The sequence below is a fragment of the Meriones unguiculatus genome, chromosome 10, assembly GCF_030254825.1.
Source record: "Meriones unguiculatus strain TT.TT164.6M chromosome 10, Bangor_MerUng_6.1, whole genome shotgun sequence".
NCBI classification, from domain to species: Eukaryota; Metazoa; Chordata; class Mammalia; order Rodentia; family Muridae; genus Meriones; species Meriones unguiculatus.
The window spans coordinates 5707959-5733753 of NC_083358.1; the positions used below are offsets into that span (position 1 = coordinate 5707959).

The following is a 25795-nucleotide window of genomic DNA, read 5'->3' on the forward strand; positions in this document are numbered from 1 at the left end:
CATGGGAGATAGGCAGATGAACCAGGGGCTCTGGCCAGGATGGACACTATCCCTGGGTGGAGGAAACACACTCCACGAGCCACACCAGACTGGGTCCAGTGGGAGGTCTCCAGGCTACAGGCATGATAGGAGGAAGTTGTTGGAAAGTCACACCGGAACGGCATGGTGGAGGGAGAACCGGCAGCCAGGCAGATGGTTCCTGCCGAGGAAGCGCTGGGCACAGCTGCAGGCCCCCGACCCCCACCGCATTATCACTTTGACACAGCTGGCTGCCTCACCCCTGAAGGCTGCAGGAGGACCTCCCCCACGCTGTCCCCAAGCCCGCCCCATGTCACATGAGGCCCTGCAGCCTCCCGCCCGCTGTCCAGGGCTACAGCCCAGCTCTGCCGGCAGTAGGGACGAGGACGGAGGAGCAGAGGCAGGGGCAGCCTCCAAGACATCAAAGCTGTTCCACCCCTCCAGTTCTCTCCAAACAGCAAGAACCTGGAAAAGGTGCTTCAGGGTGGGCTCCGAAGGCCGGCCATCTCACCCCAGCTCCAGGCACCCATCTGACTCAGCTCCATCTACAGCTCCATGTCCCAGGCACCGACCACACCAGACAGTAGGGCACTCCTATCAGGACCCCGGGGTCTTCGGAATGGCAGCCCAGGTAAGGAGCTGGGGCAGGAAAGGGGAGGATTAGAGTGACAGCAGCTGGGACAGGTGGAGCAGGTGACAGGAAGGTGACATCTCCAAGCTGCCTTGCATGCGTGTCCCCAGCTTTGTTGACAGCGTGGCTGTGTTGACCTACCTCAAATATCAACACAGTCCCCCCCACACACACACACCAACAGGGAAGCGTCCCTCACAGCTGGGGCAGGTGGCCTCATGAAAGCATGGCAGGTGTCAAGCCTGAGTCCTGACCCCACCCAGAGGCAGGTGACTGCTCTGTGTAGGAGGGAATGAGCTGTGTCTTCCACAGTGGGGGCCGAGGTTAGAACACAGGGGATCTCGGATGCTTCCTGATGCAAAACCTCGGTGCAGGTTGGTTGAGGTCAGGGGCAGAGACAGTGCAGGCAGGCCCAGGTACATGAGCATATTACTCCCAGCAGGACAGTAGGGGAGATGAGGCCCTTTCTCACCCTCAGGAGCTGCTGGCTCTAGAGAGGGGACTCACCAAGCTGCCAGGTGCCTCTACATCTCTGACCCCACTGCAAGAATGCCAGGGACTCAGAGAAGGCAAGAGGCTGGCTCCAACCCAGCTCACAGCCACGTGGCCACACTCCAGGAAGCCTTTGGACCTTTCCTGAGCCCACAGTTCTGAGTCCCATAATGTTCACGTTGTGGCATCAAATTCATGTCCACCCCCTGGGCCCAGGGCACCCTTTTCTGCAGAGGGAGCCACTGTGAGGCCGGTTCAAACCTTCAGCCTTCCCAAAGCCCAGACATCCAAACCCCCATGTCTCTGGAAACACGCAGGACTCAAATGACGGCGCCCAGGTAGACGGGGGCTCAACTTCCCCAGCCATACATGTTAGTCTTGGCTTCTTCTGGGTGAGAGGATTCAGCGATGCCTGTGAGTATGTGCTTGTTCACAGACCCAGGTGGGTTACCCTGCAGGTGGGTGCAGGAGAATGACTTCCTGCCTCAGAGATGTCCTCACAGACTACCCTGAGAGCTGCGGCTAAATCTGTCCCCTTTGCTGCCTGCCCCAGGCTGGGTCCTTCCTCCCACAGCCCAGTCTCTCACATGGCTCCTCTGAGGCTGGGAAGGAGGCAGGAGGCTCAAGATGAGGGAAAAGAGGTCACTGTGTGGTTTGGGTGGAGCAGTTTGGCCCTAGAAGCTCAGGGCCATGAGGTGTATGTGAATTTGATTGTGCCTCCAGTGTGGGTGTGGTATTGATGGGACGGAGGTTCCCGGAACAGTCTGCGTATGTCTCTCACAAAATGCCTCTCCACCAGTTCCACGTCTCCACTTTGTGAATACTAGAACTCCCGACACCCCCCAACCCTCCTCCCGCTGCCCCACTAAAAATCCCTCTCGCAAGGAGACAGCTGTGGGACAGCACTGCCAGAAAGCACCACCAGAGGCAATGTGGAGCTGGGCCACTTTGGCAGGTAGAGATGACTGAGAAGGTCTGGGCCCTCTATAAACCTCCAGAAATCTGTGAAAGCCTTGCAAACCACTGCGAGAGTAGAGAGGTTTGACGCCGATTGCCAATAATCTCTTGCCCTAGAAAGCCAATACACACAGACGGTCCTAAGCTGTGCTCATGGTTCATGGTGACAGGAAAGGCATCTGCTGTGGGCTGAGACATGGGGGGCTCTGGGTGATGTGGACAACAAGGACAAGGACTTTTATCATCCCTGTGCCGGGGAAAGGAACAGGAAGTCAGCATTGCACAGGACAATCCCAGGCTTGCAAGGATGGTGGGGCACCCCTGTCTGTTGCAGACCCCGGAATGCATAGGGGCAGAAGAAGTCCAAGTGGGGTGTTTGCAGGCTCGTGTTTATTAGGCACCTAGTGTGTACACTAGGAGTAGCATGGCCACTGCTGGTCTTGGAGGTTTAGATTGGGTGGCGGCTTGCCTCATAGGAATGAAGCCAGAGGGGTGCCGCATGTGAAGACCTTAAAAGCCACTCATGGACATTGTAGCTAGAGGACCCAGATGGCCAAGGCAGTGAAACCCAGGGAGAAACTGAGTCGAACTTGCTATAGTGGCTTTAGAGAAACATGGGCGTAGTTGGTTGAGCGGGAGGTAGGGAGTGTCACTCAATGGAGGAGCCCGAGCAGAGGCAAGAGAGGCACAGTGCAGAGGGGCATTGGCAGCAAGGACTCCTGGGACTCTTGGTCCAGACTGAAGTTCTGAGCCCAACTCTGGGCTGGCTGGATTCTCCTAAGCATCCCCCTTCCTCTTCATTCCCTTCCTCCTCTCCTATCTCCTTCTCTGGGCTCTGCCTCCTCTTCCCTCCTCCCCCTATTCCTCCTTTCAGTCTGTCACTGGACTTGAATGTCCATGGGTTCTTTCCTCATGGATAGATTCTACTAACCCAGGATATAAAATATTCCAGAAAGACACGTCTGAGCTGCGCCTCTTGTAATTGTCCCTATAGGTCTGTCTACTTGTGTTAGAGGTCACCCGGTGCACGCAGGACATCATGCGCAAATGTTGGGCCATTTTGTAGGAGTGACTTGAGACCATGCATGTTGGTGTTCTCATGCAGGCAGCCCTGGAACCGTTCATTCCCTGTGATGACAGGGGATGAATGGGGGGAGCTGAAACAACAGCGGTGGGTTCTCTCACAGGCAGGGACCAGGCTGTCACAGGTCGACCTCCATGAGAGTGTCTGGCCTGACTCTTCCAGCTCCTGCTGGATCCAGGCACCCCTCATCGACGGCAGCGTTGCTCCGCTCTGCCTCCGTTCTCCTAAGGCCACCTCTCAGGTCAGGACATTGGTCTCTAGACTGTGGTCATCTTAATCCAGGTGCAGCATGGATGGAGGGTGTGGGCCAGAGGATCTGGTATAGACTGCAGCTGCCACTGAAGGGAAACCAGAGCCTTACTTTCAGGGCAAATCCCACGGGCACTGGCTGCCAGGGGCACAGAGAACACCCCAGGGCAGCCACGGTAAAGACCAGCATAGAAGCCCACGGCTATTTCCACTTCACACGTAGCCTCTGTGCTTGCTGGTGGGACTCAGTGTTGCCAGGGTGATGCGACTCTCCCACAAGGCAGGCTCCCAACAGACGAGGAGGCTAATGTGGGAGAAAATGTCTGAGGTGACACATCCCAAAAACAGCAACTGGGAATCTGCAGAATTGACAGCAACCATTGGCTCTCATCTGTTGATATGATGACTTCTGACCATATCTATGTGAGGTAACACTGACCTCTGACCGGCTTCTGACTCAAGTGTGTGATGTGAAGATGACCTCTGACCTCTGTTGTGCCAAAGCACCTGCAGAGTGACCTTCCTGTTAGGTTCACCAGCTCCTGTCCTGTGCTGTGACCTTGAGCTCTACCCTCAACCTCCAGCCCTTCTTCTTCCTTACTCAGGCCTGACATGCTCAGAAGCCCGAAGCAATGGGTTGTGGCCTGCCCCAACGCCACCTCTACCTCTGTCTTGCTGGCCTCATGGGCTCAGGAGCTTCTTTCTGTGTGAGGTTGTGCTTAGCCTTGAGAGATAGCAGATGATGATACAGAGGCTCCAAAGAGCACCCAGCATGCTTTGCTGAGCCTAGACTCAGAGGCCGAAGGGTCCAAGTGCGAGGACCTCTCTGTGGTAAGTGGGAGAGTCCCGCCAGCTCAGCTCGCAAGTGAAGGGGCCAACTACAGAGCTTGGGCATCCCTGGGTCCTATCTGGACCAGAATCACACGGGTGGAAAGGTGGAAAACAAATCATGAGGGACAGCTTGCAGAAGTCAAACGGAGGGAGGAAGGCAGAGACCCCAGCCTGAGCAGGTAGAGAATAGAAGGACAAGGAGGGTAATTGGGGGCCCACAACCTGACTTCAGGTCTTCCTTTTGCTGTCCCCATGCAAAAGAGTGTCCAGGTCTAGGCGAGGTAAAAGCCTCTGCTCCAAGCCTAGTGTTCTCTTTCCTCCTGCCCTGGGAGACTGCATTGTCTCCCCCACACTGCATACCATCTTCAGCAGTAAGACAAAGTTGGAGGCCAGGGGGATGGAGATGGGGGCAGGAGCATGCAGGGATAGGGTGCAGCCCAGACCAGCATCCTAGAGAGGGCATCCCTGAGGCGGGGCAGCTGGAGGCCATTCCTGAGGCAAGGGCAACTTTCAGTTCTCACTGCAGGTGAAGCAGAACGCTTGGTGGGCATGTCAGCCTCTGGTCCCTTCTCCGAGGGGATGCCCATTCTGTGATCCTTCTAGAACTGTCCACCACCTCAGTCAGGGAAGCCTGAGGAGGAGAGACACGGGCCTCTCTGAAAATGATCCATCCAACCCCTGGGAGTAGTATGGGCTTGGAGGTGTTGCCAGCATGGTGATGGACCCAAGGTCAGACCACACAGAAGCTGGTGACCTCTCTATGAAGTTCCCAGATACATGTCTACCCAGCCAGGATGGGCACTCAGAAGGACAGGAACCCTGCCCAGGGAGGCTCTAGCTGCTCTCTCAACTGAGCAAAACCGCTTGCTGTCCATTGGGAGAATGATGGATCTGACAGACACACCCTCAGAGTGCCCCCTGGGTCTGTGGCCCTGACTGTCTACCCTGTCTCTCACTCCTGTCCTTTGGGGCCTCTGGCCATCTGGCTGCTTTGCAAACACCCAGGGACTTTGGCCATTCTTGCCAGCTGCTTCTGCTCCTTGCAGTTTCTCCACCTAACGAGCCTCCTGGCGTTTCCCAAGTTTATTTGTGGCATATCGTCTGTCCCTCTCAGTTGCACTTGGCTCCATAAGGTTGGGTCTCAGGCTGTCTAGACCAAAATACGGGTGTGCTCAGGAGTGCCTAGCGCTGGAAGGGCAAGGGACTATTCATGCCTGAAGGGACGTCCAGCCAATGACAGCCAGTGACAAAGCATAGCTTAGACTGTGAGTGTCCCTAGAAATGCGGGAGGCTGATGTCACCAGGGGCTGCAGTGCGGGGCCAGAGAGAGAAAGTGGTTTCTTGGTCATGGATGCAGGGTGCACCCCTTCTGCAGTGTCTGCTGTTGCCCTCCAGCCTCCTGGCAAGATCAGAGCAGGCTATCCTAGATTCTAGGTGAGGGAGGAGCCTGGAGGCACACTGACCCTCCTAGGAAGAAGGACGGCTCAGCTTCCTCCAAGGCAGAGGGACAGGGGGCACAGTAACCTCTTCTGGTTGAGGGGCATCTCCCCGGGAGGATATAAGGAACAGCGGTGACACAGGGAACGGTGTTGTCCTTTGGAGGCCCTAGAAGCACAGTAGGCTTTAGCCCAAGTTTGGTCCTTCATTTTCCTATCTTCCTATCACCACATTGCTTAAAGAGAAAGGCCCGGAACTAACCAGAGGAAGTACCTATGTAGTGAGCTGCCCTCAGGCTATCACCTACCCAATCCATGCTCCCTTCCTGCCACCAGCACACAGAAAGGCCAAACAATGTGCCCAGACTCCAACAGCAAATCCCAGCCAGGGTGGACTCAGGGCCCTCTCTGTGGGTCTCATCAGCAAGGGAAAACATGAAGTGGAATGGAATCTTAGGAAAGGGACCCCTTGGCACGGGCCCCTCTGTAAGCTCGGCTCTACATGGCTCTGATTGCTCCTGGAAAACTGGGCATGCCCTGAAGCCTGCTGATGCCAATGATAATATTGGCAGGTGATGGCAATAACAGTCACAGGGCAAAGCTGCCCTGTCCAAGGCCCTGACTGAAGACCTTCCTCTGTTTGGGAACAGTGTCTCAGTCTTCACTCACTACCGAAGTTCAAGTTGGTTTTGCAGCTGAGGGTCCCTAGAGTGGAGCCCTGGGAGGGACAGGGGCAGAAAGCTTCCTGTCTGCCAGAGGAAGAACCCTATGAGAGCAGTGGCAGGTGAACAGCAGGCGTACTAGATCAGCGGGCTGAACTCAGGCTCATCCTGATGACGCAGCCTGTGTCCTGGCTCCACAGGCCAGGCTTAGCCCATGTGCCTGAGCATCTAAGCTTCAGAGAGTCTGCAAAGGGAAAACCTCATCAGTCTGTGTTCTGGTGAGCTGGGCTTCCTGGTCTGTAGTGTGAAGAAGGAGCCAGACTTTAAAAAGATAGGAATCAGTACCACCTGCTCCCACACCTGACTGTGACACAGATGGTGGTAAAAAGCTACTTAGCAGAGTGGAGTGGAGCCGGGTGAGGAAAGGCCCACCCTGGCACAGTGCCTGGCCCCCTCATCTCAACCCTCTCTCTCTCCCTCATCGCTTCCTAGGGCTCCCCAGCTCCCACCCCAACATGACTGATCCTACACATGAGGGGAGGAGCCACAAGGCCTTGCCAGAGCCAGGAGGAACTGGGAGTCCACCCCACCCTCCAGCCCAGGTGCATTCTGAGTATCTGGAAAGCCCCGGCTTTGGAGGGGGAAGGTGGAGTGCTTCCTGGGGCGGTCAAAAGGCCTCGTGTTCTGTCTGTGCAGCCTCTCACTCCAGCCCCTGGCCCGGTGTACCTGTGTTCCCAGGACAGAAAGGCCTGCTAGGCTTGTGTGTTTCTACCAGAATCTTGCAGTCCTCAGAAAAAAAGTCCCTTACCACTCCCAGGGCCCAGCTGCCATTCCCCACTGCTCTATCCTAGGAAGAGGGGAGGAATACAGTTTCCGCACACACTTTCAGGGAATGGAGTAAAGGCCCAGGCGAGGCTGCTGTGCTTGCTCTGCTGACACCCTGAGGTTGGCCTTCCTAGCTACATTGTGGGTCTCCAACTGTCCGGCTTGCTCTATGGGACCCTTCTGGTGCTTTTGATAGCAGGCACGTATCCCTGTGCCTGGCCAGTTTTCGCATTGTGAAATGAGGGACAGTGACTGTCTTGCTCTCCCCAGATCCATGCAAGCTAACCAAGTGGGTGGTGCCAGCACCCAGCTGGGCATAAGAGCCCTCTGAGGCTCCCATTTCATCTGCACCATTTCTTCCAGGCACTATAATGTGAGAGCGTTACGTCCTATGCTGCTCTGTGCTGGTTCCCATGGAGGCTGCTGGTCCCCGGGTGGACATGCCCCATAACCCACATGTTCATGTCTCTGCTTCCCTGTTGAGAATCCAGCCCTGGCTCCCCTGTTACAAAGATGCCCTGATGAGGGTCCCCTCCCTCCTTTCCTTGTGCCACATCCAAATACTGGGGCAAGAGCAGACAGCAGGTGACATCTCGACCTTTAGCAGAGGGGAGAGAGGCTGGGCTCAAATGGTGGTAATGGGAACAGGGGATATGTCCCTGGTTTGTGCGGCCCCTAGTGCCAAGGTAAGGCAGAAATGCAGGCTCACGGTTAACATTTAGAAAGGCTTTTTGTGCCATCCGAGTGCCCAGTAACGGTTCTTGATGATCCTGTAGGCCCTGGCATAGTTCCTCAGACATGAAGGAGAGGGTACTAGGCACTAAGTGGGGCTGGATGCCTGGTGAGGCTGGGCAGGCTGAGCCAAGTCTGCCTGGCCCAGGTGTGGGAGAGACATGGAGGATACCCAGCTGTGATGAGTGGGCGGGAGAGGAGCCAAGAGCTCTATGGGCACATGGTCCTATTAGCAGGCTCTGCCCCTGGCTGGTTACTCACAGATGCCCTCTGACCCTGCATGGGGTGGCCTACCCTGTTAGTTCACAGCTCCTGGCTAAGGTGCTTCAGGGAGCCACAGATGGTGGAGATGAGATTGTGCAGGCAAGTGCACTCTAGGCTTAGGGACCTGGGAAAGTCTACACGGTAGCCTGTGGGAATCACCTCAACCCTACCCCTAGGGCGGAAGGAAGAGGGAGGGCTGCTCTCTCTGCTGCGTGGGTGGTCAAGGGGAATTCTGACCTCCTTTCTGTGGACTCTGTGCAGGCCCTCCACAGCCCAGGTTTAGCAGTTGGTCAGTGGAGGCGGGGCTGCTCGTTCCAGGAGCCAGTGCTTCTGAAGTACTGTCTAACTTTTGACTTGCATAGTCTCTAAAGTCATTTGTTCACATAATTGCAAAATGGCCTCATGCTGGGCATGGTGGCTCAAGCCTTTAATCTCATCACTTAAAAGACAGAGGCAGGCATGTCTCTGTGAGTTCAAGGCCAGCATGGTCTACAAAGTGAGCCTGGGACTACCCAGAGAAACCCTGTCTCGAAAATCCAAACCAAACCAAAAACCAAAACCAAAACAAATAAACAACATCAAGAAAAACCCAAATGACCTCACTTAGGTTGGTCACACAAGAACTTCTGTTTCTCTTTCCATGGATAACACCAGCCCAGTGTCCTCTGGAATTTTCACATTTAGTGGTACCTAAGATTTCACCACTGAGTCATACAGATCAGGGTCAGAGCATCTCACAAGCCACACAATGTCAGAGCATTGGCAGGTACCACACACCCCACAGAAGATAATGACAGAAGGATACAGGAGCTCCATTATCCAGGTCAGCATCCTGTGGCAAGTGTCTTTCTGAACCAGTAACTGGACATAGGACCTTGGTGAGGGTGCCCAGTGCAGTATGGGAAGAAGGGTGGGTGGATGGTGGATGTATGAATATGTATAGAGGATGGAAAGATGGTGATAGGTGAATAGAGAATAGTAGATGATAGGGATGGTAGTTGGTGGGTGGGTGGGTGGGTGGGTGGATGGATGGATGGATGGTGAATAAAACATCTTATATTTTAATCTCCTGTCTGGAAACTCTATCCAGGAAGGACTTGGATCCTGGTTTAAATAGGATGGCTCTGAACTGCAGATAGCAGGTAGGCTAGCCAGGGACTGTCCACTGTTTATGTGATGCCATGTAGTAAAAGACCAAAGGCATGCAGTCCAGCTGGAAGAGCAATGATACCATCCAGGGCCCAGGTGGCTTCGTACTGTCTGCCCTGCCATCCTCTTGCTTGCTTGGAGATTCCTAGATACAAAGGAGCTCCTTGTAGCCCACTTATGGAGCATTCGGCACCTGTTCACCAGAGCCATGGGCATATGGGCATACCTACATGCCAATGCCAGGCATGGAGCACACGCACACACTCTGTATCCTGTCTGAGCTATGCAGCAATGCCTCTCTACCTTGAAGTCAACTGCAAAGAGACACACAAAAGCTGAAAAGTGCCAGAACCCAAAGGTCTCTGGATCTCTTCACCTCAGCGCTCGCGTATGTGTGTGTGTGCGTGCGCGTGTGCGCACACGCGCACACACACACACACACACACACACACACACACACACACCAAGACAACTTCTCCTTTCCTTCCTGGAACAGTTCTCCTCCCGGCAGCCACACTGCCCTCAGCTTCTCCCCAGCAGTTTCAGGCCCTGCAGTTATTTTAGATCCCAGCCACACCCAGAGATACCCCCCTCAGATAGGTCACTGTGCCCTGAGGAGGCTGCACCCCCTGATCACCCTTTAGCACGAAGACAGCTAGTGGCCCGAAAGCATTTCCTGCAGCTCCACTTTGACTAACATGGTATTACCTGGCTGTTTCTCACACAATGCCCTTACCAGGGTATAGTCAGTGCGGTCCGCACCTCCGTCTATCTGCTCTCAAAACATTTGCAACTTCCTAAAAGAAGCCCTGCTCCCTTGGCTGTCATTCCCTGTCCTCTCTTCCCCTGGCCACCACTAACTAGTTCTCTGTCTCTGTTGGATGTTCCTGTTCTGGACATCTCTTTATCAAAGAGATCAAGAGTCACTCAGGCTACTGCTTCCCGATTCTTTCACCTAGTGTCCTGTTTTCAGGGTCACCCATGTTGTGTATCAGTGCTCTGCTCCTTTACAGGTAGGAGCAGCCAATCCTGTGGCCTTTGTCTACACTTTGCTCTGCCTCTGAGGAGAACCCAGACGCACTGCTGGAGGCTACAGTCTCCCTCAGTAGGTCCCTGTTTATCCAACACGTGCAGTGAGAACGGTGTGGATAGTGGTCACGGCAGTGTGGTGATGAGGCATGGTAGGAGGCAGCATTGCCCCTCAGAATTGGGGCATGGCTATGTGCTGTGTGTCCCAGGCTAAGGCAAACTTGGACATGGTGGCATATGCCTATAATCCCAGCACTCAGAAGCCAGGGGCAGGAAGATGGCTGCAAGTTCCAGGCTAGCTGAGATCCATTGTGAGTTCCAGGCTTTGTTGCTTGCTTTTCCCCCTGCTGTGACAAAACACCCAGCAAAAGCAACTTAAGGAAGGAACACTGGGTTCTCACAGTTTGAGGGGACACAGTCCACTGTGGCACGGAAGCCATGGAGACATGGAGGTGTAAGGCAACTGGTCACGTGGCATCCGCAAACCGGAAATGGAGAGCTGAGTGCTGATGTTCATCTCACATTCTCCTTTCTATTTGGGCCAAGACCACTGCCTGTGCACCCACTGTGACTGGGGGCACTGAACTTGGTGGCAGGACGGGAGTCTTTACAGGAGGGGTAGAATTGTGGGGTATCAGATTGTGGGGTAGAAACTTTCTGTGGGAGACACCTGGAAATGGCCACGACACGGCGAGGTTTATCTTACACGTGTGTCATAAGCTGATTGTATGGTGCAGCTTGGGGCTCGGAAACAGACCTCGTCCTAAGATGCTGGACATGGCACAGGGAGAGAGTTCTAGATGTTCACCAAACAGGAGTGGGACCGGGTCAGGCCTCTCCTCACTAGCTTCTGGCTTTCCTAGTCCTATCCTTGCATGCTCACCTGCCAGCCGCCACCAGCCCATGCCCCTGCACTCACACATGGGACCCCCAAACTTTACCAGACCAAAAGACAGCTTCTCTTAGTTCTGGCCCAGGATGGGAGTGTCTCTGGACTGACCCACCCCACTGGCTACCTCAGCACACTAAGGAAACTGAGGCTATAGAGAGAATGGGATTCCTGGAGCTGCTGCCAAGGCTGGACTGAGCCCAGGCCAGGCGAGGGAAGCAAATCAGCCCCTCAGCAAAACCCATGGTTTTGGATTAACATTCATCGGATGTCGTCAGCCAAACAAACGCAAATGTTTATTTTCCCAGCGGTAAATTACAACTTCAATAGACAGAAATTACGGTCCTGGGCCTTGAAAAGCAGTGACAGGTGCCTGGTCCCTGGATGGTCACACGGCCTAAAAGTGTTGAGTCTCAGAGCCCCCAGCTCCTTCACAGTTCCCTGCTTCTCTCCCAAGCCCTCAGACCCATGCTACCCACTGAACACATTTCCAGGTCAACAGAACATCCAGTGAGTGACATGGTAGCCCGGGCCAGCTCTCCAGGCACATACCACTGTCTACAGGGTGACTATCATCAGCCCTCCACCCCTGGCCTTGTCTCAGCACACTCAGAGGCTCCAAAAGGCCACACAATCTAGTGTGACCTCCCAAGAGGTGACAGGTATGGTGATGCCCAGACCCTCAGCTCTTGTTTCTGGTCTTTTCTGCCCCCTTTAACATGAGCGTGTAGCCAGAGCAAGAGAGGGAGGCGGGGTCTTCTGCCATTATGTCTTGACCCTTTACCCTCAAGCAATACCCCAGAGACCCAGCTCTTGTCCCACAACCTGGCATACGTCACCAAAGTTCCTGGGAAGGCACATCTAGGCAGGTGGGGTAGCTCCCATTCCCCCTGTGGGTGGTGTTTTCCTGAGCACATTGAGACATTTGGCACAAGAACCCTACAAGGCCCCTGGCCACTCTGGCCATGTGCCCTTCTGGCCCACAGAAGACATGGTCTCATAAGGCTGAGGAATGGGAAATTCAGGTGAAGCAGAGCCTGGCCTGGAGAGCTGGGAAGTCTGGGGTGCAGGCTCCCCCGGAGCCTTCCCCTCCCCGAGGCTCCGTTTCCCTGAGGCAGAGTTAATGGATTGTGTGGGGGTGAGGCTCTGAGGTCTCTTCACTCTATGAACAGTTCAACTCCTCTCTTCCTAGACACAGGGAAGTGCCTGTGACCTGCTCCTTTCCTCTGGGCCCATGGTTGGGCATCCCGAACGAGTCCGTGGACTCACTGGGGTTGTGGAGGGGTACAATCACTAAGTGACTCCCTGAACTTGGCCACAAGTTCCAGTGCCCTCTCCTCTGTCCTTGCTTGAGAAGGTGGGGACATGGTTGACAGACAGATGGGGCCAGGCTGGATGCATGGGTTGTTATGTATTCCATCATTTTCGTTCAATGACACCATCCTTGCCGAGTCCCAGTGCCGATGGGGTCCTGACACTTTGCACCTCGGCATCCAGTGGGGGCAGGAAGCCACACACTTTGTTGTGGGGGCCCCCTATGAATCAAGGAGAACCCACAGATCTACAATCATGGGGACAGGGAAGAGGAAGGGTTCCCATGGGATATGTTGAGGCGGGCCAGGGCCGGCGCTGGAAATGTATGCCGGCAGCATGTTTTAGATAGAGCAAGTCTGTGGAACTGGGGCTGGGAGGGGTGTGGAGGAGGCATCCCAGGGGCTGGACCTTATCTGGAGCTGGAGGGGACATCACCAGTCTCCCCATGTCACACTCTCCCATGTGGAGATGGATGGAGAGAGAAGCTCCCACCACCAGGCCTGGCTCCAGTGATAACAAACGGCCTGTCAGCAGCTCGCACTGTGGGTCGGGAGATCACCGTCTGCCCGGGCTTGATGGATGAGCTGTGGTGGCTTCTTGTTGCTCCCAGAAAGGCTGTTTCCATCATAGCAGGCACTGGGTTACCAGAGCCACTCAGCTCTGAGTGTGCAGTGGAAGGAGAGCCAGGTGTGGGTCACTCAGGAGTGACAGAAACCAGCTCCAGAGAATCAGGCAGACACATCTGTGATAGGAGGCCCAGCCCTTGCCCTCTGTTTGCCCCTGTCCATTCTGCTCTGTGTTCCAACAGATGGCCCTGGGCAATCCTGCCATTACCTCCCATGTAGAACCGGAGGCATGCTTCTTTTCCTGTTAGCCAAAACAATCCCAGGGAAGGACTCTGAGTGAATAGGATGGTCACCCATCCTCCTTATCTGAACCAAGTGCCCACTTAAGGCCAAGGAGCATGGGCAGAGAAGCCACAGAGCTGGGATGCTAAAATGGCACCAAGGCAAGTAAGGTGCAAGCTGATTTTAGTGATGTTTTAAAAAGCAAAAATAGTCGGGGTAGGCACTATAATTGTACATACCTGTAATCCTATCATTTAGGAGCCTGAGTCAAGATGATCACCCACAAGTCCAAGGCCAACCAGACTCCATAGTGAGCACTAGGCCAGCTTAGACTAGCTATATAGCAAGAATGTATGTATGCATGCATGCATGTATATTACCCACGAAGTCAAAAAGAGTGCGGAACAAAGCGCACAAGCGGAATGCTTGCTGGGGAATGGTCTGAAGTGAAATGAGTGTGTGTGGTAGTACTGGATTACAGAAGAGGAAAGCAGCCAGACAGGACCCCAGAGCAGAGCAGGGAACAGGTAAGGCATGGACAGACACAGATGAAGAAGGAGGGAGTAGGCCACGGTGTGAAGGAGGCTCAGGGTGAGCCCCAGCTTCAGGCAGAGGAGGGGAGAAGTAGCTCACCATCCTTGTTTTATCTTCTCATGAGATTTGCCTATTCACACAAATTTCCAGTTTGCGTTTAGTTCTATCTATCATATCTATCTATCTATCTATCTATCTATCTATCTATCTATCTATCTATCATGTGGAGGCAAGACCACAAAGTTAGGTGTCATTCTCTTTTCTTTTTGAGACAGGGTCTTTCGCTGGCCCGGAGTTTGCCAATTGGGCGTCAGTGGCTGGCCAGTGAACCCCAGAAATCCATCTCAGCTCTCCAGCGCTGGGATCATAAGCACAGGCCACCACTCCTGGCTTCTTTACGTGGGTCCCGGAGATCAAGCTCACGTCCCTGTGTTTTCATGGCAAGCACTTCACTAAGGACCACCCCCACCCCCGTTCTGTTTTCTCTTTCTTCTCTGTGTATTGTGGCCTTCAGTCCTTTGGGCGCTTGCTTGCCCAGCCTGTTCCTTGTCTTTCAGGGTGACTCAGGCCCCTGGGGAGGGCAGAAGCTGGCATCCTCACAGTGTCAGATGTGCCAACCTTGAGGTCCTGCGCTGACCTAGAACCTTCTCAGACACTCTCATCTTCTGAAGTTTGCAGTGTCTTGTACCTCACATAGTATTCTTTTACTACAGGAAGTTGATTTTTTTTGCAAGTGAAGTAGGAAATACATAGTATATTTACTCACAGTGGGGTCTGGCCTTGATACCGTCTGCAAGAGAAGCTCTGCAGCCCCGGGGGCATCCCAGACTACCCACACTGATCACACCCACGCTCCTCGGCGTGCATGCCGGCAGACTGTCCCAAGTGTGGTTGGCAGTGTCCCATCTGAAACTGAGCAAAGACAAGAGAGCAGGACCTGGCTTCCGAGCCACTCTGACCCTCCAGTCCTAACCCTTCCGACAACTGTCTCCTTGCCAAAAGCTTACACTTGTCCCCTCTGCTATCTGGAAGGGACAGGGGCAGCCATCTGGCCATCCTCCTTCCTTGAGACTGTCCATACTCTGGTTGGCTGGCTAGTAGATGGCCCCAAGGGTCTGGGGGGACTGGAGGCAAGCCAAAGGGCTGAGGCTGAGCCAGGAAAGTCAGAAGACGGGTGGGGAGCAAGAGATGGAGGTTTCTGGGTGAAGCTATAACCCATCCCAGCTACAACCGCAAGACCTGAGTCTGCCAGGGCCAGCTTCCCCATCTGCAGAAATGCATCGTTCCCAAGCGGGTATGTGAGAGTCACCTAGACCTCAGCATAAGAGGAAGGCAGCAGGCGGCTCTTCGTAGAGCTGCACTCTCTGAGGCAGCTCAGCCAGAGCATGTCTTCTGTCCAGCCTAGAACTGGAATTTCAGCTACCCGGATTTTACACACCACGATCCATGGTTTTACCTGGAGAACCCAACCACAGAGTCTTTCATCTCCACCCTCCCCCTTCTCCCCTGCTCTTTCTCCTCCTCCTCCTCCTCCTCCTCCTCCTCCTCCTCCTCCTCCTCCTCCTCCTCTTCCTCCTCCTCCTCTTTTTCACTCTCTTCCTCCTCAATAGGGCCTCTCTATAGCCCAGGCTGGCTTGGAACTCACTTCTGCTTCAGCTCCCAGATGCTGGGATTATAAGCATTAGACACCAGACCTGGCTAAGCCTTGTTGGATAGAATAGAAATGAGCATTGAGGGAAAGAGGAGCCGTGAAGGAATCCAGGTGCTGGGCCAGAGCCCATCCCCCCATGCCTTTTCAATTGTGCGTACCCTTTACTGTTTACCCGAGATGCTTAAAATGCCATTGATATCTATATTTTTTGTCTCCCAGGCTTTTAAAAATAAACAGACCAAGGTTTTAGAGCAGATTTGGATTTACAGAAAGACTGATCAGAAGGCAGAGCTGCCCCTGAGTCCCCACAACGTCAGCAGTGGCCCTCACATCAGACACGTTGTAACAACTGAGGAGGTGACAGAGACACCATTGCTGACCAGAACTCACGTTAACAATGAGGTCCACTCTGAGTTGGTTTTTTTGTGTGTTTCCATAGATGTCTAATGATAGTACCCACCATTAAAATGTCACCCAGAGGAGCCTCCCTGCCTTATCCCCACCTGCTCCCCAACCGGACCCAGGGGTACAAGAGTTGGAGGAGGCAAGGGGCTGATATTGAGCCAGAAAAGTCAGAAGCTGGGCCCTTGAGTCTTTCCACCACCCTTCTCTTCTTGACTGCCATCTCCAGTGGTCTTCATTTAGCAAGGCACACTTGAGTTTCCTCGGGTTTGTTTGTTTGTTTGTTTGTTTGTTTTTTAAATCATCTAATGGATGAATAACATCCACTCTTTGATGTGTCCCAGGCTGTGAGTGTCTACTCAGTGGCCGACCCACGGCTTCTAACTTTGAGCAATTACCAATAAAACTTTCTGTAAGAAGCTGCTGGCAGGCTTCTTTCTGGATAGAAAATTTTTTGCTCGTTTGTTTTTGATGGTGGTGGTGGGTCTGGTTTATTGTCAACTTTTGATCCTCCTGCCCCCACCCTCTGAGCGCTGTGGTCGCAGGCATGCACCACCGTACCCAGTTTCTGCAGTTGTGTAGATCGAACCCTGAGTCTTTGTGGTACTGGGCAAGCACTTCATCAGCTGAGCTACATCGACAGCCTGGAAGCTTTTTGTTTGTTTGTGTTTTAAGTTGTGTGTGTGTGTGTGTGTGTGTGTGTGTATACGTGCATGACTGTAATCAGAGGACAACTTGCAGAAGCATCCACATGAAAGTCAAAGGACAATCTATGAGAGTTGGTTCTCTCCTTCCACCATTGTGTGTTGGGGTTGTCTGCAACCAGTCGCTTGGCAGCGAGCACTCCTATCTGCTAAGCCTTCTCGCTCGCCTACCCCCAAAGTTTTTAACTTGCTTAGGGAACACCAAGAAGCAGACAAGGCGGGCTGTAAGGCAGGGGTGCTTAGTCTGTGGATGGTGGCCAAACTAGCTTCAGAGTTCTCTGCACCCTCAGCGAAGGGCCCCAGCTCTTGCTGCTGGCTACACACACAGTGTGGGTCCTCTCCTGTGCTTGTTCACCTTTTTCTTCCTTCACATTAACTGGGCTGTTTGCTTTCTTATTGTCTAATCTTATGGACCCTTTGCTTATTTTGGGTAACAGCCCTTTTCCAGATCTGCGTTTTATACATATGTTATCCTAGACTGTATGTGTCTTATTCTTTTCATATATACATATATATATGTATATATATATATATATATATACATATATATATATATATATTTTGCACAACAGAAGTTGCAAGCTTCAAAAGTCTAATTCTTCAGACTTTTCTTCTGCAGATCATGTATTTGGTTTAAAATCTCATTGTTTGGCTCAGAGTGAGGTTTGAGAGAGAGTTTATTTTACCATAGTTATAGCACCTATCAATCACAGTAATTATCTATGCGTGATTAGATTCCATTTTTTCTGATTTTATTTTGCTGGATGTGGTCTCACTGTATAACCCTGGCTAGACTAGAACTATGTAGCCAATGCTGGCCTTTAGCTCACAGAGATCTGCCTATCTCTGCTTCTTGAGTACAGGGATTAAAGTGTGCCCCAACATTCATGGCCTAGATGTTCTTTTAAAATATCAGTATTTTGCCAACTTTTGTTTTCTTGGCAGATATCTAAACTCCTGTTGAAGGTTTTTCTATATCACAGTGTTTAAGGAAGTCTATCACCATTCAGAGTTATTATTGAAGGTCAACAGCAGGTGACAGCAAGGACTCCTGGGCTGGCCTGGCTTAGTGGAACACTCAGTTCTGCCAAACACTAGCTCGTGACACTCAGGTCCCCAGCATCCTCCTCAGGCAGGCAGACTGGCAGAACGATCATCTCCCAGGGTTACAGAGAGCAAGGTAGGATGGGGTAGGGGCCTGGCACTTGGCATGGGCTCCACAGCAGGCTTTAGAGCATATCAGAAATGAGTTTAATCCTAATAGAGGGAATGTGAGTCAGAAATCTCTGAGCAAATACTTTCACTGTCAGTTTTGTTTGCATCAAAATACTGAGCTGAGAGCTATGAAGAAAGGAGGTGCTACCCTTTGGGGGGACAGTAGGTCAGGATGGCAGAAGGAACCCCAATGAAAATGGAAGTGTTGGACACTGAGACTGTTCTCCTTAGAGAAAGGGGTATCTTTTCCAACGAGAGCCCCCAGCTACAAGTCACGGTACGTGTGCCCATTGTCATCTCTGCCCTCTGCCCTCCGTCAGGCACAGTCCCTCTGAGCGCCTCACAGGAGGCAGGGACCAGATGAAGGCGGGGAGCTGACTTTACTGGGGAGAGCCACAATGCCATCAGCAAGGGGAAATAGCTCCTTTGAACTGAACTGAGCCTTGTCTCTACAGACAATAAACACAACACGCGCTTCGGGCAGCACCTGGTTCCCTGGGCTCACTGTCTCTAGCACGTCCCTGTGATCCCTGATGCTCGGCGATTGTTGGCTGTTCTGAGGAGGTGTGTGGCTTACGCACTGTGTATACCTTTTGTGTGGGTTGAGAGCTTCCTTGACAGTGCCTAAGAGCTGTGACCTGGCCACTTCCACAGGGAACCAGCCCGTTGTGAAGTAGCAGGGATGCCAAGTGGGCAAGAGACTGAGTAACAGATGAGTTCTGGAAACATCTTTCCAGCTAGTGGAAAATGTAGGTCCCAATGGCAACTGTCAGGACCCACAGCGACTGCCCTCTCCATACAAAGAAGCCTTCGGGGCCTCGAGCTTCCTGAGTGGGAGGTTTGTTCACTTGTCCCCTTGGAATCTGGACCTGGCACAGAGGCTGTGAATGCCTTTCTTAAGTCCAAATCACACACTGGTCACTTACCACAAAACAGACAGGCCACTAGCAGCAGGTGGGAAAGGCTGCAGTCCACCCTGAGGGGCCAGCTCCTGCACTGATCTGAGCTCCCAGAGACTGGCCTAAGAGCTCTGCTGCCATGACAGGATCTCAGAAGGGACGCGCGCTTTGCCTTCTTGGTGCACATGGCGTAAGTCCCTGCACGCCAGCCAGCGTAGCAAACAGCTGGTGTCCACGTGCCTGGTGTACAAAGTCTGTGGTCTCAAGCCGCCATACATATCCACCTCTTCTAGACCTGCATTCCTCTGTGAAATGAACTCAGGACTCTCCACCCCTCCACAGGATCAATACACATGAGGCCAGGTACAACCAATCTGAAAATGTGGACATTGCAGGGGCCAGGCTAGGGTTAGACCACTCTCCTCAAAGGGAGATCAGGAGGCCAAGGAGGCCAGACCCCACCCTGGGAGGGGGCAGGAAGGCCGTTTTGTGTTTCAAGAAGGCAGAGGTGGGTCCCTGAGAGGAACCCCAGCTGAAGAAAAACAGGCCACTATGGCAAGTCTGGAGAGAGAGGAAGGTGGTTTTTTTTTTTTTGGCACATTGCTAGATTTTTATCCTTCACATGCAGATTTATGCCTAATGAGATGAAAATCTGAAGTTCTGGCCCCTTCTGTCTCCGCAGACAGTGACCCTAGGTCTCGCTGTAGTCTCAAAGAAGTAAAGTGCGTGTGGAACAGCGGGAAGGGAAGGAAAGCAAGTGCAGCGAGTTTGCTCAAATGTGATAACCAGGGGAACGCACGGGACTTATCGAGGGGCGCCTCAAGGAAAAGTGGGCAAAACGGGTGGGGAGCAGGCTCAGAGGAAGAAGAGAAAGTAGGACGCAGACAGGCAGAAGTAGAGGCTGGGGGCTTTTCCTCAGGTTGACATTAAAATGAATGATATGCAAACGAATGCAAAGCATATGCGAGCGCCGGGCCGCTGGCGGTGGGGAGAGCCAGATCCTGAGCCCCCTTGCCCGCAGGTCGCCTGCTGCCTTGGGGACCAACGCCGAGCGCGGCGGGCGTAGCGCGCCCCCTGCCGGCCGAACGCGCAGGTGGTCCGGGTCTCCCGAGGGCTTGAGGGAGGGGTGGGGGGGCGCGGCAGCCGAAGGAGGGGCGCCCGCCTCCCGTCTAGGAGTAGACAGCAGCGCTCGGGGAGCAGCGACGCCGTCGGGCTGCGACCGCTCGGAGGTGGGTGTGCGCCGTGCGCTCGGCTCTCCCGCCCTCCCGGGGCGCGGCCTGCGCGGGGCGGGGGCGCACAGCGAGAAGTCCGCCCCGCACCGGGTTGCCCCGCACCGCACGGCACTCCGCAAACTGGCTGAGCGCCGGGACCCCTCGGCCCGCTCCCACTCCCCGGCCCCATGCTCCTGCAGCCGCACGGGGTCCCACGCGCGGCCTGGCGCGCTTGAGGTCCCCGCGTCCTGAGTCGAGCCCCGTAGCCAAGTCCGCCGGGCGCGTCCCGGGGCCCCGCGGCCACCCGGGCGGTGGAGGCGGGAGTCGCTCTGGGCGTTGGGCGGCGCCGCGCGCACGGAACCGGGCCTCTCTCCCGCGGCCGGCGCCCCGGGGCGGAGCGAGCGCGATGGGCGCCGGGCTGGAGGCAGGTGGCGCAGCGGCGGCGGGGCGCGGGAGGCGGGGGCGGAGCGCGCGGGGCGGGGGCCGCGGGGCTCCGTGAGACGAGCGGGCGAGCGCGCGGCAGCAGAGCCGGAGGCGCGGCGGGTGGACCCGGCGGCCGCCGAGGCCGAAACCGCCCGGGCGGCGTGCGCGCTTTGTTCCCGCGCTGGGGGCCGAGCGCACTCGGCATGGCCCAGGCGGTCGCCCCGTGCGCCCCGACCCCGCCGCGCGCCTGAGCCCCGCGCGGTGCAAGAAGACGGCGTGCGGATCGCCCCCAAGTTATGGAGGTGGCGACCCAGTGAGAAGGAAAAGCCACTTCGGGAGCCGGATTGCGAGAGAGCCACCGTCCTTTGGAGCTCCAGACCGTAAGTGCCGCCTCTGCCCCGCTCATCGCCGCTGCTGTCACCCTACTTTGCCGGTGGCTGCCCTCTCGGGGGTCCGCACTGCGCCCCCCTCCCGCTGCAGCCCCGCCACTTTAGAAAGTTCGTGCCCACGGCAGGGTGGAGCCAACTCTGCCCCCTCATTTGACTGAGTGCACCCACCCTAGGTGAGCCGACAGCTTGACCTGTCCAGAGTGTGTGTGGTTAACGTTGAAGTGAGAGCCGAGTCGGTGGAGGAGTGTGGGCTCCCCACCACCACCCACAGGCGCCCCCTGGGGTGCCGGGCTTCCTGACAAAGGCTGGCAGCCTGAATGACAGCCCTCAGGACTGGCTGGGGAAGCAGAGGGCGACCCCCGACCCCCGGAGATAGGGCCGGCAGGAGAGGGTCTGCTGCTTTCTCTAGCCCTTCCCCCTCTTGTTTTGGTCCCTGGATCAGCCATTAAGGCCTTGGGGCTGAGCATCCTTCCGGGTGGCGGGGAGGGGGATCGTGACCGCCCTCCCTGGGGTCCTGACAGCCAGGTGCAGGCACAGCCTCGGGCTCTGATCCTTCTCACAGCCTTTGGGAACGGTCCATCTGTGTGTAGGGCAGGCCCAGAGCCAGGCTGTGGGAACAGCGGGGAGGAGGTGTGAGCACCGTGGAGGGACAGATGGCTGGAGATTCAGCCCGACTCGGGCTGACTAAGGTGGAGCAGAAGGCAGCCAGGCTGGCATCTCCTGGCTCGGAGCCGCTGACTCTGAATGCACAGCCTTGAAGTTGGTGTGTTCGGGCTTCTTGACCGCAGTGCTGGGTGGACTTAGCAGTGAGGGGACCCCGTGAATAGGAGTGTCTGCTCGTGTGGAGCCGAAGCTGACTTTCAGAGCCCAGTTCCTCTAAATAGCAGAAAATCGCACGCTCCTGTTTGTGGGGTTGATCCCAGCAACTGTCACACCCGTCCCTCCTACCCTGAGGCCAGGATGTGGCTTCATTATGTCTGGCTGGGTGTGTGCTTCCTCCGAGCGCTCAGAAACAGGAGGTTCCCAGGCAGCCACTCAGAGGATGGGGCTGGCTGGAGACAAAGGGAGCGGTCACTGTGCCCTGGCATTGCCCTTGCAAGTTGCTGGAAGGTTTCAGAAACTTCTCGAGGCTGGGATTCTCTCGTCTCCCTTAAACCCCAGGGCCTGGCCTGAGAGAGTTCAGCCATACCTGGCCAGAAGGCACTTGGCTCCTGGCCTGGGAAGAGGTAGGAAAGCCCTGTGAGTGATGCCTGGCCGTGTGCATGGAGGGGTGCTGATGGAGGTACAGTGGGGTCATGCTGTCACCCACCCCCGTCCGCTGAAGGGCGGAAGCTGGAAAATGTGGTTGGCCCCGGTTGGGCACAGGGAGCCCACTGTTTGGAGCACCGCGCTGATAAACCGCTGCTGTTTGGGACTGTGTTCTGCGGAGCCACAGCCACTCTTGTGCACTGAGAGGGAGAAGCAGAGAAAGACAGAAACCTGCTAGAAAGAAGGAACAGATGTGATGCTCAGTGCTGCCCGGGAGCCAGACAGACACAGGGAGGGAGAGTATCACGTTAGGACTGATTCTCTGGCAGAATCCGCCCTCATGGGAGGTGCAGTGATCTTGATGACTGGGGAGAGGGAGGAGGGACGTGTGTACCTGGCACACCACCATGTGGTTGCTGTGTGCCAAGCTCAAGCTGGCATATGGAAGCCACCCCTGGACAGCTCCCAGCAGGATGCTCTGGGCTGCTGTGGGCCACCCGCCAACCCTGAGGTCCCTGTCAAGCTCTTCTTCTGTCACTGGGTTACCCATGAAATTGAGTTACCACCTCCAGGAAATCTCTCTGATTGGGCTCCACATATTTTCATTTCTGCACGAGGGGAAGACACTCATTTTCCTTCCTACGCCCGGATCTGGAAATGCTGGCAGGCTGGGTCACTGGGCCGAAAGATCTGAGCCCGTAGGGTTGCCCACAGTGGAGGGCCAGGCTTGGCTGCAGCATCTTCTGAGGCAGACAGGAGGGTGTGTCAAGAGAGGCGTTTCCCACCATCTTCTGGAATGGTCTTCCCTCCCCAGCTGCACTGGAAGCAGGATGGGTTTGGGGCGGGGACAGGGGGGCCGGTTCTGATTCATTCTGTCTCCCATATGCCAGGGCAGTAGGATGCTGGTGAATCAAATGGTTCTACATTCCCTCCACCACCAGGAGGGAAGAGAACCCACCTAGCTCATTCATGTCCGTACGCATGTGCGTGTGTACATCAGTGTGCATAGAACCCAGCACCAGACACGGAGCGTGTGTTCTGCTGGGCTGATGGTGCCTGGGGGAAGGGTACTAGCTCCATGGAGCTTCCTCGCCTGGCCATTGTTCCCTGCACTTGCCTGACTCCTGGGTCTGCCTGCTCCACAGCAGGGCTCGCAGCACCTTCTCCAGCGGTGACCGTGATCTTTAGGACTTAGTTCATTGCCCTAGCTAGATCCCTGCGTCCAACCAGAGACTCGCTGAGCTGAGTTTGGTGACTTGCCTGGCCCCTCCCAGCTTTGTAGTCTCCCCTGCCTGTGTGCTAGGATCCTTACGGCAGGCCTGCTCCTCAGCACCCTTAAGCATTCGGAGTATATCCCAAGCAAGTGACCAGGGTTCATAGCAAGTGACCAGCTATGTGTGGGGAGCCCTCTGCTGGGCTGCCTCAGGCAAGTGGGGTATAGCTGTCTTACAGTCCCCGCTCAGCCTTCATGAAGCTGGGCCACCTCATCCCTGGTTCAGACCTCACAGGACTGGGGGGTTGGATGTGGCGCAAAACCCTTTGGAAACCACTGGGACAGTGTTTGGTTATTAGAGTGGACACAGACCCACTGCAGGATAAACCCACATCCCCTGGGGAGTGTTACAGACACCCTGGGTCCCCTGGGGGTGGTCAGCAGTGGGGCCTGCTGATGCCACTCTGCCTGTACGTAGCTGGCCCTGGAGAGTGTTGGAGGCTGTTGTGGACTAAAAGTCTGCTCTAAGCCATGCAGAGGTCGATGACAGAAATACCCAGGGGAAAGTCCATCTCACCTTTGGGACCTCAGGCTTGCCAGGTCCAGCACTGGCCTGCCTCAACTCCCTGGGTCCTCACAGCAACCCCAGAGTGGTGGCCAAAGTCACTGCCCCAGACTGATAGAGGCTTTTAGATACCATAGGCTGATGGACACTTGGGATTCCCCTGAGTTCTGAGTTCTGATGAATGACCTAGCTAACAGCCATGTAGATCCTGTATATATCTGGGTTGATCCCTCAAAGGGGAAGGACTTTGGGGGGCCAGAGAGGTACAGGTCTGTATGGATAGGCCTGAGGCTCCTTTCTACATGAATGTCCAGCCTCTGGACAAGATCAGTGGTACGGGGCTCAGATGGTACCCCAATAAAGCAGTCACTTGCAATATTGACCTTGTGGTTCCCAGTCTCCTCAGCTGAGTGAATAAGCATCCTCTTTTTCTGGTGGGCATGCCATCCAACCTTCCTGGGCACAGGGAGCAGGCCCAGTTCTGTTTCTGAGGTCCCCCAGACTGGAGCAGGGTGTGTGAGAATAAGGTTGCCATGGGCTTCACTGGGCAGAAACGGCCCTCAGCCTCAGAGGGAAAGGCTGGGCAGGGCCTGGCATCCGGGTGTGCACCTGAGATGATGAAAACATCCCTCAGCCTCAGAGGGAAAGGCTGGGCAGGGCCTGGCATCCGGGTGTGCACCTGAGATGGTTCCTAGCTTCCACCTCTACGCTCAGCCTGACCAGGTGGAGACCAGCTTGGCAGAGGTTATCCCTTCCCTTAAGTGTCAGCACACTTCCTGAGGCAATAAAACAGAAGTTCAGGCTCCTGCTTTCTGTAATTTGTGGAACCTCAGGGCAAGCCAGATGTCACCGGGAAGGAAAACAAAGATGAATTTGACCATAATAAGGAAGATGTCTCCAGGCCAAGACTCCTATAGCACAGCCTGTAGCTCCTGGGCTCGCTAGGCCTCCCTACCTCCCTTTCAACACCTTGGGGCCAGTGCATCGCTGTCCTCCAGAGTCTCCCAGGCAGACCCTGAGACCCCTCATGGACTGGAAGAATAGTCTGTTTACTCACTGGAGAGGCAACAGAGGGGATGAGGGATGGGAGCACTTCCTGGCACTCCCAGGGACAGTCGGGAGTCAAGGTTGACAAGGTGGGAATCGGAAGGAAGGCGGCCCAGAGAAAACCCAAGTGGTGGGTCCCATATTACAGCTGGAGAAGGCAGGTGGCAAGAGATCCAGAGCCCCTACCCATCTGTGGAATCTCTCTCCTGTCCTCAGAAAGAAAAGGGACAACACTTTGGCTTCAGGGATTCACCCACAGCTGTGTGACACGCTGGAAGTTACTTGCCCTCTCTGCGCCTCTGGTTTCAAATCTGTCTGTTGGGGGAACAGACTGTCTTATCCACTCTTAAGAACACCTAGTGCCCTCTGTGGGTCAGAAGAGCATATGAGCATCAAGTAGCTGTACTCAGGTTTTCCCCCCTCTCTTCCCAACCCCGTGCTGATGTTTGCACCCTTGTTCTAGTGAGCAAGATGGCCTTGGCCTCCTGCACAGCACCCCTCTTCTCTTGAGGACAGCTAGTGAACACGGAGCCATGCCTTGGGGCTATGTGTGCCATACCCTTTGAACACCCATTTTGTGGAAAGGAAACCAAGGCCGGTAGAGCGTACCTGAAGCTGCTGAAGTAGAAAAGCTACCGAGTGGGCACGTGGTCCTCTCCCTGGCCGCTGTGGCTCTAGGGATGTGGTGTGCACTACAGGGTGTACCATGCCCAGGGACCCAGAGTGGCCTTGCGGAGCTGACCCCTTTAGCTGAGGCCTCTGTAGTGGGTGGCTCTGGCCTACATCCCTGAGGCTTTCCTCTGGGCTGGGGAAGATCACTGTGAAGAGCCTAGCGAGGCCCCTGCAGCATCCAGACAGAGTCATGAGGCAGCACTGAGAGACGT

General features: G+C 55.0%; 1 protein-coding gene across 6 annotated transcripts in view; it reads left to right on the forward strand.

The window, feature by feature from the left end:
* The first annotated feature begins 356 nt into the window (after positions 1-356).
* Positions 357-25795, forward strand: part of Cbfa2t3 (CBFA2/RUNX1 partner transcriptional co-repressor 3) — a 72617-nt gene continuing 47178 nt past the window's right edge. For 2 of the 6 annotated variants that reach the window (XM_060391832.1, XM_060391833.1), the window contains exon 1: positions 21910-22064. Coding sequence is in view for 1 of the 6 variants with exons in the window: in XM_060391834.1 (XP_060247817.1) it covers positions 574-649 (76 nt within the window). In the remaining 5 variants the exon portion in view is untranslated. Of the gene's footprint in view, positions 650-19981; positions 20045-20540; positions 20830-21909; positions 22065-25795 lie in introns of those variants that run through there. The other 4 variants (XM_060391834.1, XM_060391835.1, XM_021631189.2 and 1 more) reach the window with 4 other exon arrangements.